Below are 13,316 nucleotides of genomic sequence, written 5' to 3' on the forward strand. Positions count from 1 at the left end.
GGGCTAGTCCCCCCCAAGCCAAGGGGGTGGGCCTGGGAAAGGGGCTGCCTCGCCTCCGAGAGAGAGCACTGCTGCTGTGCTGCGAGTAAGGGAATGCCTTTGCTGGCTTCCAACATGGCTGTGCTGCCTCTGCTGCCCGCTGCCCTTCCAGCCAAGGGAGCCTGGCGCCCAGGTCAGTCAAGGGGGAAAACTGGGGAGAGAGACTCTCTGTGCACGCTGCAACTCTTACTCCTCGGGCGCAACATGGTGGCAGCAGCCAGGGCCAAGAGGAAGAGGGAGGCACCCTGGAACAGTGGGCCAGGCTGCCCTCAGCCGCTGCTGCCTTGCTCTTCTTTGGCTACCACTTTTGTTGTGTCTTTCGGCGGAGGGGTAGAGGACGAGGCCGCAGCAGGTCCTCTGGCTGTTATGCAAAGCCCCTTTGGCCAAGGCTTTCCTTAGTAAAGGTGTGCTCAGTTCCTCCTCCTCCTGCCAAAAGTGCCTTGGCAATGGCAAAAAGGAACAACCCCCTCCCCAAAAAAGCCAAGCCCCCACTGACTCCAGCTGCTTGGCACCACTTGTAAACAAACAACCAAACAAACAGTCGGAGACCATCTCGCATTTGAAAGCTGGGAAAGGGCTTCCTGGGTTGGGGAAAAGGGAGACCAGGGTTGTGGCACGATTCATCCAGTAGCATTTAGATGAATGTATCACACACACACACACACACACACACACACATATATTATCATAACGTATATTAATATATATATATATATATCTATGTGTTGTGTGTGTGTGTATACATAAACCACTCATATATAATTACTGTATGTTATATAATACATCTATATAATGCTAAATAAATAAAGAGATACTAAAATACTTTTATTTTATTTATATCCCACGTTTTTCTGAAACAGGGCAGTCAAGCGGCTTACATCTTTAATAATATTATAATCTTGTAATATATTATTCTATAATTCTTATTAACTGTATATATTCAGTGTGTTAATTCTATACTATATATCTCTATATATATATATACAGACATATATATTATACAATTTAATTATATCATACTAATACAGTAATATATACATTTTAATAATACCTACTCTATTTTAATATATATTATATCTATATCTTATTATAATATATATATATATATATAGTCTGTGTAGTATCTATCACACTTTATATACATATAATAGTAATATATACATGTTAGTTGATATATATAAACATATTATATCATATTATATATACCTATATTACATCTTAATATATATAAGTGTGTTACACATATACACCATATATGATATATGTGGTGTGTGTGTGTGTGTGTGTGTGTTATATGGTGTGTGTACATACACACTACTGTGTGGTATAGTGGTTTCAGCATTGAGCACTCTGGAGACCAAGTTCGAAATACCCTCTCAAGCATAAAGCCCACTGTGGGACGGGGAGAGGGGAGAAAGTACATTAGAAATGTATACTTTGCACTATGTAATAATTTTATGTCGAATACCCACCACTGGTTTACCTTGGCAAATCACACTCTCTCAGCTCAGAGGATGCATGGTAAACCCCTCTGAAACAACTTGCTAAGGAAACCCTATGATTACCATAACCCTATAAGTCAAAAATGACTTGGGGCACACAGCAACAGCAAACCACATATGTGTGTGTGTGTCTTAAGTTCAGTAGTACAGTGGTGACCCCGGGATACGAATGCGCCGCCTTCGAAATTTCGGGTTACGAAAAAAATCCATTGAAAAAACTGTTCCGGGTTACGAAGGTTATTTCGGGTTACAAAAAATTTTTGGTGCTTTCGGCGCTTTTTCGCACGAAATCGCGGCTTGCGCTATTAGCGCCTATGGCTTTTCAGCTACGAGATTTTCGTGGTTACGAACGCGGCGGCGGAACGAATTAAATTTGTAACCCGGGTACCACTGTACCGGAAGACTTGCCTCATTTCCTTGATCAACAAAGATGTTGAATCTATCTGCCTGCCTATCTATCTATCTAAGGCCGTACAGACGAGCCCGTTGCAGCGGACCCATGACGTGCTAGGGTTGCACAAGGGCGGAGCGTGCACACGCCCTGCACCCTAGCACACCAGGGTGCGCCACATGCTGCACAGCGCCAACCAGATGGGTGCGGTAACGATGACATTGCAGCTGCTCCACGTCCAAACAGGGCGGCACAGCTGCCAACATCACCGTGCCGTCTGTGGTGCTTTGCTGCATTGAAGCAGCACCAGAAAAGGAGCGCTTCCAGGCAGTTTTTTTCCTTTTTGCTGCACGCAGCACCTCACAATTTGTTTTGCTGCAGCATCCTGTGGAGCAAGAAAGGCACGGGGAAGCACCTCTTTTTGGCGCTCTGTCCGACCTAATTCAGTAGTACCAGCAACATGTGGTGTGTTTTGTTCCCTTCATTAGTTCCTGACATATGGGACCCTCAGTTCACAGGGTTTTCTTGGCAGAGTTCTTCAGGAATGTTTTCTGTTGCCTTCCTCTGAGGGAGAGAGTGTGACCTGCCCAGTGTCACCCAGTAGATTTCATGGTTAAGTGGGGATTCAGACCCTGTTCTCCTGAGGAGGCACACTCAAACCACCACTCCATTGTGGATCTCTCTCCTCTATATGTATCCACACCCATCCTGAGATAAAGACAGTCCCTGCAGTTTGACCTCCCAGTCATGGCTGGGGAGGCAGCCAGGATCTTGTTACAACATGTCCATTGTGGACAAGAGTTGTGAGAAGAAAGAGTATCTCATACAGATTTCTGGCATGGTTTTATCCAATGTGCAAAACTGTCTTGGAAGTGGTGAAGGAATACCTTCGGCGTGATCCCCTAAGTGGTTTAGAAAATGCGAATGTGCAGAGCATGGGAAAATTATATTTGGGGGATCACAATTCCAAGAATCCCCACGCCTACCAGCCGGGATTCTAGGAGTTGTTGTCAAAAAAATATTTTTTCCCCCAAACTCAGAGTTTCAATCCACTGTTTGTCAATTTTGACTTTCAGCTAGATAGCTAGGCTAGTGAGAATTGTTTTATTTATTATGTTAGCTCATATTCACATGTCTTTGCTCAGTCCCTGAGCGCAAATGGATTAGCAGCTGAAATAGGTTCACTGAGACACAAAAATTAAAAACCCTCCCCATTTGGGAGATCCCTGAATTTTGCAGCAGAGGTCAGATAATTTTAGGCGTGAGGGACACCAAAGGAGCAAATTCCCCCCCACTTACAGTCACTGGCCTAAAATTAGAGATGAGTGATAAATTTGATGTGTATTTTTAAAAACTAAGAACTTAATAAAGTTTGCACAGTTCTTTGAACAAGGCAAGGTCATGGGACCAGCTACAATTCTGCAACAGCAAGCAAGGTTTGAAATCTCTCTTATTTTTCATTTCTTGTGGTGCCTTTTCTCTATTTAAAAATAGCAGCTAGTTGCTTACAATAATAAACATCAGCAGTTAAAAACATTTATGTATATATAAAGTAGTACTTGTGAACTCTCATTGTAACGATACAGGTTGGATCTCCTTACCAAAATGCTTGGGATGAGAAACTGTTGGGGATGTGGGATTTTTTTAAGTTTTATTTCAGATATCTGTATTTGCATATACATACATGAGAGATATGTGGAGATGGGACCAAGTCTAAACACAAAATAATGTTAGATATAGCTAGCTGGCATCTGAAGGACTGGAGTCTTTCATAACAGCACAGACCTAGATGGGTCTGATCTAAGACAAGTTCTCTGTGTTTATATTATTATTATTATTATTTTTATTATTATTTTATTTTATTATTATTTTATTAACCTTTATTTTTATAGCGCTATAAATTTAAACAAGCGCTGTACATACAATTTTAGTTAGACGGTTCCCTCCCTCCGGCTTACAATCTAAGAAGATAATGAAATTTACTTTCCTAAAACAGGCTAAAGTCACGGCAGGTAATAAGTATCTGTGGTTTGTTGTGTTTCCTTTGTTCCGTTTGTTGCAAAAGCAGCATCTGCAGTCATGCGAGCGCTCACTCCCTTGGAGTGTCAGTCAACGGCAGCAACAGCTAGTACAGGCCAAAACAAAACCTCAAGTTCAACCTGAAAGAGGTGAGATGTCCCTTGGTGGATGTTCGGTGTGCAAAATCATCATGTGTATGTACGAGCATAGTCTTGCCAAAGCTTGGAAATATATTTTTGGGGTAACAACAACAAAAAAAGCTTGCAGAATTGTCCAGCTAGAATAGCCACCAGTTCCTTGTTGATAGAGGCTTTGCAGGAGGCAGTGAGGGCATAGCTTGTTGCACATGTAAAAATCAAAGTGTGACTTAAAAATGAGTTTAGTGGCCCTCCATTTTGCGATGATTATTCACATATTTGTGAATATGTTTGATTTGGAATATGTCTTCTAGGAATCTCGTGTCCTCGCACACGCTTTGTTCATTTTACCAAGAGAGATTCCTAGAGAGAACTCTTTTCTAGGCACTTGTAGGTCCTCCAGCGTAATTTTATGGTCAACCTCCAGCAGATATTGACCATAGAGCTGGCCTGGAGGACCTAGAGATTTCTAGAGAGGTAATCTCTCAAGTAAAAAAAATAGTGTTTTTTATTTGTGTTTTTCCACTTTCATTGAGGTCCTGTGCCCTTAACCCCAGTGAATGTGATGGCCCACTGTATTACAAAGCTGATGTTGTATGCACAGGGCTCTCGTAGCACCTTTGAGACTAACTGTGCAAAAGAAGTTGTAGCATTAGTTTTTGTAGACTCATGTCTGCATCCTGAGATGCATGAGCTAAGTGTACAAAAGCTTGTGCTACATCTTCTTCCATAAATTTAGTCTCAAAGGTGGTAAAAAAATCCTTTTGCATATTTATTTATTTATTTATTTCCAATATTTATATCTCGCTTTTCTTCTGCAGTGGGATTCATGGTTGGTTACAGTATATTAAAAAATACAAAGTTAAAACATTGAATACAAAAGTTAAAAATAAGCACTACTAACAACTAAAACATAGATTAAAAACAGCCTAATTCAAAACAACAATAATCATAAAACATTAAAACAGCACTCAAATAAAATCTGGAATAGTGATATTCCAGACTAACATGGCTCTGTCTCTGAAATAATGTTGTGGAATGAAAAAAGGGGCTCTGCAGTGTGTACACCAAATGTGGCCCTTGCTGTCCTCTGGAAAGTGCTTCCTTCTCCAAGCTCTGCTACTGATGGTTAGCAAAAGGGAAATTCATGCTGTCAGTGATCACTGGCTGGAGATTTCCTTCTTGTCTTGGGGCTTTCTCCTCTTCTTTGCGCAGTGTAGAATATCCAGGAAACAACATACTACCATATATTTCTTGATCTAACACCTTGATTGTGAAATGCCTGCCCCTTGGAGGTCTGACTGGCAGTGATGGGTTTATTTCTGCTTTCAAGTCAAAACATGTCTTTTTATTGAAGGGCTGGAGATCTAATTTACTTCAAAATATGCCTACACATGTAAATCACTACAGCTTTGAAGTGCTTTTCACTGGTATTGTGTTCAATACTTCTATCTTTATGGTTTTAAATTGTTTATATTTTGCACTACCCTGAGATTCCATGGGAAAGGGTGGGCTATAAATATTTTAATAAATTTAATTTGTGTCCTGCTGCAAATACATGCATGAGATGGAGACCCATTGAATACAGTGAGACTTATTTCTCAGTAAACATGATTTATCAGTCACCTCAAAATTGTTTAATCTTGGGCCTGTTACAGACAGCCAAAATAAAGCTGCTTCGAGTCACTTTGGAGGTATGGTATTTCAATTATACATGCGTCCTAAGAGTCCAAAGGCCGCACCAAAGCCACACTCCAGTCCTAAGGACTGGAGTGCAGCTTTTGTGAAGCTTCCAGCCTCTTAGGACTCATGCATCAAAAGTGACTCGAAGCAGCTTTATTTTGGCTGTCTGTAACAGGCCTTGGTGTCTAAGGAGTAGGGTTCAAGTGAAGGCTGTGTGACAAAGCTACAGTTTTATATTCTATCTGTTTGGAAGAAAAGTGTTCAGTGCAATCGAGGTCGTGTCTGCATGGACCAAATGGAAAGTCCTGAGGTCAGAAAGAGGCACCCAACCATGTGATCAACATTTTGTAGAATTGTAGTTTTGTGAGCCTTCTTTGTCAGAGAGCTCTGGTGCCACAACAAACTACAATTTCCAGAGTTCCATAGCATTGAGCCATGACAATTAAAGCGATGTCAGCCTGGATTATTTCTGCAGTGCTGATGCATCCCTGGTGATAATACTGGGTATATTTAAGAAAGCTCTTCCCAAGAGTGATTGTAGACTCACTAGCATCAGCTATCTTTAGCTTCTAAGAAATAACAAAAAGGAGTAAACAATTTGCATCCTTCATCTCGTGCCCCATCCTTTGTCCCGATATTTATCTCAGATATGGAGATAGCTGCTCACCTGATGTAAGAATTGCTTTCAAGCACAAAGGACACAAATGCATAGGAGATCAGCAGCTCTTGGATTTATTTCCAGACCATGAATAATAAATCACTGCCTTCTCTCCATAGGAAACCTCAAACAGGGATATTGATGTTAAACATGGGAGGCCCAGAGACTGTAGAAGATGTCCATGATTTCCTTCTTAGACTCTTCCTTGATAGAGACCTAATGACGCTTCCTGTCCAGAAGTAAGAAATTGCTGTTGTATATCCTATCATCATTAGGAACATGCTGAAATTGCTTGTTCTTTGTCTTTTGTGTTGAATTCTTTTGGTTTAACGCTATAGACTGGTATCCTGTTAGGTGTTTATGTCATGGTAAACTGATTTACAATAAATAAAAGTGAATTGGGATGTATTCTCAAAAGGGAAGCAGAGATGTCATTATGCCTCTGGGACCATTGCACAGACAGTCAACAGCATGGCTGTAGTACCATAGGGCCCCTTGCACCATGGGCATTAGAGTGCTATGGGACCTGTTGTGCAAATGGACATCGTAATGCTTGTACCTCAAGAACTCCTTATTGCACAACAGGACACTGCTTAGTATGCCTGGATAAAAGTCATCACAATTCACTAGAGGGATTGTGCATCCTTCCAGGTTTGCAACTACAACATTTTAGAGTTACAACCTGGCTGACTTTATGTATTGTGAGCCTTGTCTACTGGTGTGGGACCCAGTATGAGGAGAGGAGCAAACATTTAATGTCTTATCTCAGACAGCACATTTTTGGCTAACCATCTTCTTTACATGGACAGTGGCCTAAATACAATTGGTAGTCCCAATGAGAAGAGACTTAGTAAGGCAATGAGATTTGTGTATTTGTCAGTTTACCATTTGGTAATTGATTTGATAGGTGCACTCTAGTTGGGATTACCGGTTGAATTTTGAAAGGCTGCATGCATATCAACTGAGGATCCAGTTTAAAGAGAATTAGTATTACTAGACTTTTTTTCAAGCTGCCAAACAAAGGAAAGGTAAGAATATGTTTCTTTTACTAATTACTGTCACTCAATATTTCAGTAAACTGGCCCCTTTTATTGCAAAGCGACGCACTCCGAAAATCCAGGAACAATATAGTCGAATTGGTGGAGGATCGCCTATTAAGAAATGGACTACTACTCAGGGAGAAGGCATGGTGAAGCTGCTGGATGAAATGTCTCCTCAGTCTGGTATTTTGGGATCTTCACATTTTTGTTGTATTTATTTTATTTGTGTTATATCTCATGTTGTTAGTGTTGAGAGGTGTTTTTTTTTAATGGAAGAAGTTCACTGATGTTATCTCCTTTTTTTTCCTGAGTAGCGACAGCTACCACAATGTAGAAATAATCCAGTTTGAGACTGCTTTAATCCAAAACACACTGTAGAAATAATCTAGTTTGAGACTGCTTTAAGTGCCCTGGCTCAATGCTAGGGAATCTTGGGAATTCTAGTTTATTGTGGCACCAGAGCTCTCTGACAGACAAGGCTGAATGTCTCACAAAACTACACTTTCCAGAATTCCCTAGCACTGAGTCAGGACAGTTAAAGCAGTCTCAAACTGGATTATTTCTGCAGCGTGTTTTGGACCTATATGTTGCAATCTGCCTGCACTCATCTTAATGGATGGCTTATTTTAAAGGAAGACACAGCATGAATTGTGTTACAAAGGTCCTACCAAAAGCCAGGATGGTTTAGAATTCAATTTCATGGTTACAGGGTCAAGCCTCCTTTTTTGTCATGGACTATATATTTGTGGTTGTGCAGGCTGGGGGATTCTGGGCCCCCCCAAAAGTGAAATGTTTCCAAGCTCTGCCTTATTGTGCCACATGGGAGCTTTCACCCAGACGAAAAGTGAGCAACTGCTTGAAACTTTCTTCATTTTATCAGCATTGTTGGGATAGGAGGGTTGTGTGGATGTGTCTGATGTAGTTTTATTTCAGCCTTAGTGCATGACCTTTAAAATATAATAAGTACCAGAGTTTGGACTGGTGACTCAGCCAATGCAATCTGGTGAAGTGATCTTTTAAGAAAGTAAGAATGGCTTTGCTGGATCCATCTTCAGTGATGGACTTCAATGATCCTTCTTCAGTGGACTTCAAAGATCCATCTAATATAGTAATCTTATTAGCAGGTGATAGTCAGAGGCACCTGAAGAAGCTCCCAAGCCATGGTACGATGGATGTTATAGAATCTCAGAACAAGAAGGGACCCCAAAGGTCATGTAGTCTTCTGCCAGTGCACAGAATCCACTATTACATCATTTCTGATTGGTTGTCATACAGCCTTTTCTTTAAAAAAGGAGATGACTCCATCTTCCAAAACACCCCCTCCCCCTTGGACAGCATAGCCACCCCCTGTCTTGTCTTTAGCACCTGCTGTTCAGAGGTACACTGCCACAAAATGTGGAGGTTCTATACAGTATATGCTTTTTGTTATTCCTTGATAATAGGAGCTTGGAGCAGCCCTCCAGGGGTTGATACTGAGATGCTTGAATAATTTGAACACATGAGCATGGTTTGTTACTTTTGGAATATGTCCCTACCTTGCATTTAGTTAGCAGGAACCCACAATTTGTAGTTGTGGGAGATATCATTCCACTATCCTTTTCTTGTACAGTTCTTATTGCTGTTGTTGGGCAAATGGATCAGGCTTGTGCACTTCGGTTTTGTGTGTGTGTGTGTGTGTTTCTGCCCTGTACAAGTTGAGGCTTCCTTATCAAAATGTTTGGGACCAGATGTGTTTTGGATTTTATTTTTTATTTTGGAATACCTGTATTTGTTTATATGTACATAATGAGATATCTTGAAGATGGGATCCAAGTCTAAACAAAAAATTCATGTATGTTTCATATATGTACACCTTATACACATAGCCTAGAGGTAATTTTATACAATGTTTTTAATAATGTTTGTTCATTGTGCATACAATGTTTGTACATTGTGTACACTGAACTATCAGAAAGTAAAAGTGTTACTATCTCATCCACTGATGAAAAGAGTTTTGGTTTTTGGAATATTTCAGAGTTTGAAAATCTGAATAAGGGAGACTCAACTTGTATAAGCCTTAGCAGTCTTATCTTCCAACAGCCTTTGCCTGGGGGTGTGCATCCTAGCCTGTTGTTGTTGTTGTTGTTGTTGTTGTTCAGGTAGTTTCCAGTGTATGGTGACCCTAAGACATGTTTTTTTTAAGCAAGATTTCTTTAGAGAAGGTTTTCCATTGCTTTCTTCGGAGGCTGAGAGAGTGTGGTTTGCCCATGGTCACCCATTGGGTTTACATGGCTGAGTAGGAATTCAAATCCTGGTCTCCAGAGTTATTGTCCAACACTCAAACCACTATGCCACACACTGGCTCGGGGGGCCCATATAATCAGCAATGAGACGTTGAATTTCCAGCCAGGGATAGTCTGAGGGAAACCTAGTGGTTTAGGGACACAGTTCTACCATTGGCTGTAAGAGAATATTGAACACCAAAATGCTGAAATGCTTCTCTGCTGTATATTTATTTTCTGCATCATTTATTGTCAGTAAAGTTTACAGTATAGCCGTAACCTATGTTATGGTTTGGCACCAAGTGAACTCTAGAGGAGGCCTGGAGCTAAACCAGATTCCAGAACAGAATAACATAGCCATCTCTCTTCAGTTGTAGTTCAACTTGGCTCTACTGGATATACTGCATAAGGTAGTTGTGGGGAAATATGTGATCTACTAGATGTTAGATTGCAAACCCAGTTCAGCCTAGCCAAGTACAGCCATGGGAATTGCAGTTACGCAGCTACATACCTCCTTCTCCCATGGTATAAAGCAAGCAAATGCTCATTTCTGCAACTTGCATTTAAAAGGTTTCCATTTAGCTAGATCACCCCTCCATTCCACACATCCTTGCAGCTAAGCAAAAAAAAGTTAATAGCCCCACCCATCAGTTAACAGGTTCCTCCCTAGCATACAGGCCAGTAGATAAGGAAGGACTAACGGTTTGCTTAATAATTACCCCAAACCACTTTGTGTGTAGAAAAGCACTTGCTTTTCTACACAGAAAGCCCCAGGTTCAGTTTTTGGCATCCACAGTCTAAAGCATTTCAGGTAGTAAAGAATGGGAAATGTCAATGCCAGCTCAGAAACTGAAAAGTACTTTGAAGATGAATAACTTGAAAAGTTGTGTTGAAGCCATCTGTAACTAAACAATTACTCTATTTATATTATCCAGGCAATACATTATCTAGATATGCTCAGTTGTAGGTGGCTTCAGCATGTTATTATAGCCATTCTTCCAAAGTTCAGTAACACAGACCACACTTGGAAAAGCTATACTGTGGCCTGTTACAGACTGCCAAAATAAAGCTGCTTCGGGTCTCTTTGGAGGTATGCTATTTAAATGATGCATGGGTCCTAAGAGTCCGAAGGTTGCACCAAAGCCATACTCCATTCCTAAGCACCAGAGTGCAGCTTTTGGTGCAGCTTCTGGATACTTAGGATGCATGCATCATTTAAATAGCATACCTCCAAAGAGACCCGAAGCAGCTTTATTTTGGCAGTCTGTAACAGGCCTGCATTACCTTTGAGCTTAGCCAAAAAAGCCAAGAATCTATTTTAATTTTAATTTAATTTAATTTAATTTTTGGATTACAACCCCCAGAACCCCCAGTGAATATGGCTGCTTTTAACACTGGTTGGAGTATTCTGGAAGTTGTATTTCAAAAAATTGTTTTTCCAAGCCTTACAGAAACTTTGTAGAACCACTCCCAGACACAGTAAACCATCCGGTATGGAGGCTTGATTATCCATAGTACAGGGATGGGGCTGTAGCTGTCAGCATCCCTCAATTTTAGATGTACTGGCTGGAGCTGCTGAGATTTGCAGTCCAATAACATCTGGGACACATGATTCTCATCCAAGTATAATAGCAGCACCCTATTATACAGCACCCTAATCTTTCTAGGCATAGGGTCAAATGAAGAAAGATCTAATTAACCCACGCACATTATCTCAGCATTCTTTTATTGTTAATTGCTGTCAGATTGAGAGACCACCAAGTCACTTTGTTATCAACAGCCATGATAAGAGTTTTGCAGACTAAGGGCCATGGGTTCCTTGATTGAGTTTATCCACCTGTAATACAGTCATCCTCTTTTCCTACTTTCTTCCACCTTACCAAGCATTATTGTCTTTTCTAATGAGTCATGGCTGGATCAAAACCACAAGCTTGAACCTTGATCATGTCCTGAACCCAACTCTCTTTTTTAATTTCATTGTGCCTTTGGTGTGTGATGTGTTCACTTGAAAAGCCATAAGGCTGGGACTAATGTGTGCATGGAAACAAACTGTGACAGCTCTGAAAGATGGGTTTCAAATGGCCCCTTACCTGAGCAAGCACATCAGTAGTTCTTTCAAAAAAACAGAAAATAAAATAAAATTAAGCCTGTTAAAGGGGCTGAGGACTCAGGAGCATGAAGTTAATGGTTTAGGGAGTGTTATCTGCTCATGTCAGACCTCATCACTCCCTATTATTTCACAATGTGGTTTCCCAAGCGAAAGCCGCCCTGTCTCTATCTATTTTTACATCCTTTGCATCTTAACTTGGTCTCCCTTTATGGCACAGGGGTTTCTTATACCATAGTTGCATGCTAATGTGTTTTGCCTAGTGAAGAGAGACAGGCAGGGGAGGGATGCTTGAATCAACTCTGACATGGACATCCCTCCCTCCCCACTTTTGAAATCTATTTTAGAATGGATGGCTTGTCTCAGTTTTTGTTTTCCAATGATTAAAATCAAATGATGTTATCTTATGGGCATTGTTTTTATGGTAGGTCACTGAAAGCTTTTATATTTATAAGCTTTCATAAATATTTTTCTTTTCTCCTACTGCAAGTGCTCCTGTAATTCTTTTAAACAGGTGTGCAACTCAGCTGCATTTCCTTGTAGATTGAAAGGAAAGAGACAAAAGTTTAACTTGTGTTTAAGCCAAAGTTTACCGCAATTAAAATCCTCTTGATTTCACTGGGGGAGAGGGAGGTGAGCACTGATGTATGGTGTAGTGATTGGACTAGGACTATGGGAGACCAGAGTTTAACTCCCTGCTCAGCCATGGAAACCCACCAGGTGACCTTGGGCAAGTCATACACTCTCAGCCTCAAAGAAAGGCAAAGGCAAACTCCCTTTGAACAAATTTTGCCAAGAAAACCCTGTGAAAAGTTCACTTTACGGTTGCAATAAGTTGAAAATGAAGGCACACAACACTGGCCGCATCCTCTTAACCTTGGTACTACAGCAAGGTACTACATTCTCACCTCGATCCACTGAGAAAATGTGCTAGTTTGTCCCTTTCCCCTTCCTTCATGGTTATTGAGAGAGTGACCAGCTGCCTTCTGCTTTCAGCCCCTCACAAGTACTATATTGGTTTTCGCTATGTCCATCCTCTGACAGAAGAAGCTATTGAGGAGATGGAGAAAGATGGCATTGAAAGAGCTGTTGCTTTCACACAGTATCCGCAGTACAGCTGCTCCACCACAGGTGAGCTCATCTTTAAAGAAAAGCTGCTGTCAGGGTTTGACCTGAAGTGGGGGATCTGCCATGGTGATGATTCTGTTAAGGATCAGGGCTTGAATTTGTGACATGACAAGAATGAGTTTGCCTCTGATCATGTCTAAAGAGTTTTTTCCTCTTGCTGTTGCGTAGCATAAACTTCACTGTGCAGCTGGCATTCAGAGCCCAGGTTAGGACTCTCAGCTATATTGGAACATTAAAATGGTTCTAAATGGATTCCCCATAGGCCCTGAGATTTAACAGTGTTAGTGAGATTGTTGCTTCTCACTGCATGTTAGAGCTGTGAATGAGCAAAGCCCAGTTTTATGATCATCA

At 41.0% G+C, this 13,316-nt stretch overlaps 1 protein-coding gene across 1 annotated transcript in view; it reads left to right on the forward strand.

Annotated features, from left to right (window-relative positions):
- Positions 1-6,549: 6,549 nt before the first annotated feature.
- FECH (ferrochelatase) overlaps positions 6,550-13,316 on the forward strand; it is a 29,431-nt gene continuing 22,664 nt past the window's right edge. The window contains exons 1-3 of the mRNA XM_042450931.1: positions 6,550-6,668; positions 7,504-7,652; positions 12,834-12,968. Of these exons, the coding sequence (XP_042306865.1) occupies positions 6,571-6,668; positions 7,504-7,652; positions 12,834-12,968 (382 nt within the window). The 5' untranslated portion in view covers positions 6,550-6,570. The remainder of the gene's footprint in view (positions 6,669-7,503; positions 7,653-12,833; positions 12,969-13,316) is intronic.

This window comes from Sceloporus undulatus, chromosome 2, assembly GCF_019175285.1.
Source record: "Sceloporus undulatus isolate JIND9_A2432 ecotype Alabama chromosome 2, SceUnd_v1.1, whole genome shotgun sequence".
Lineage (NCBI taxonomy): Eukaryota > Metazoa > Chordata > Lepidosauria > Squamata > Phrynosomatidae > Sceloporus > Sceloporus undulatus.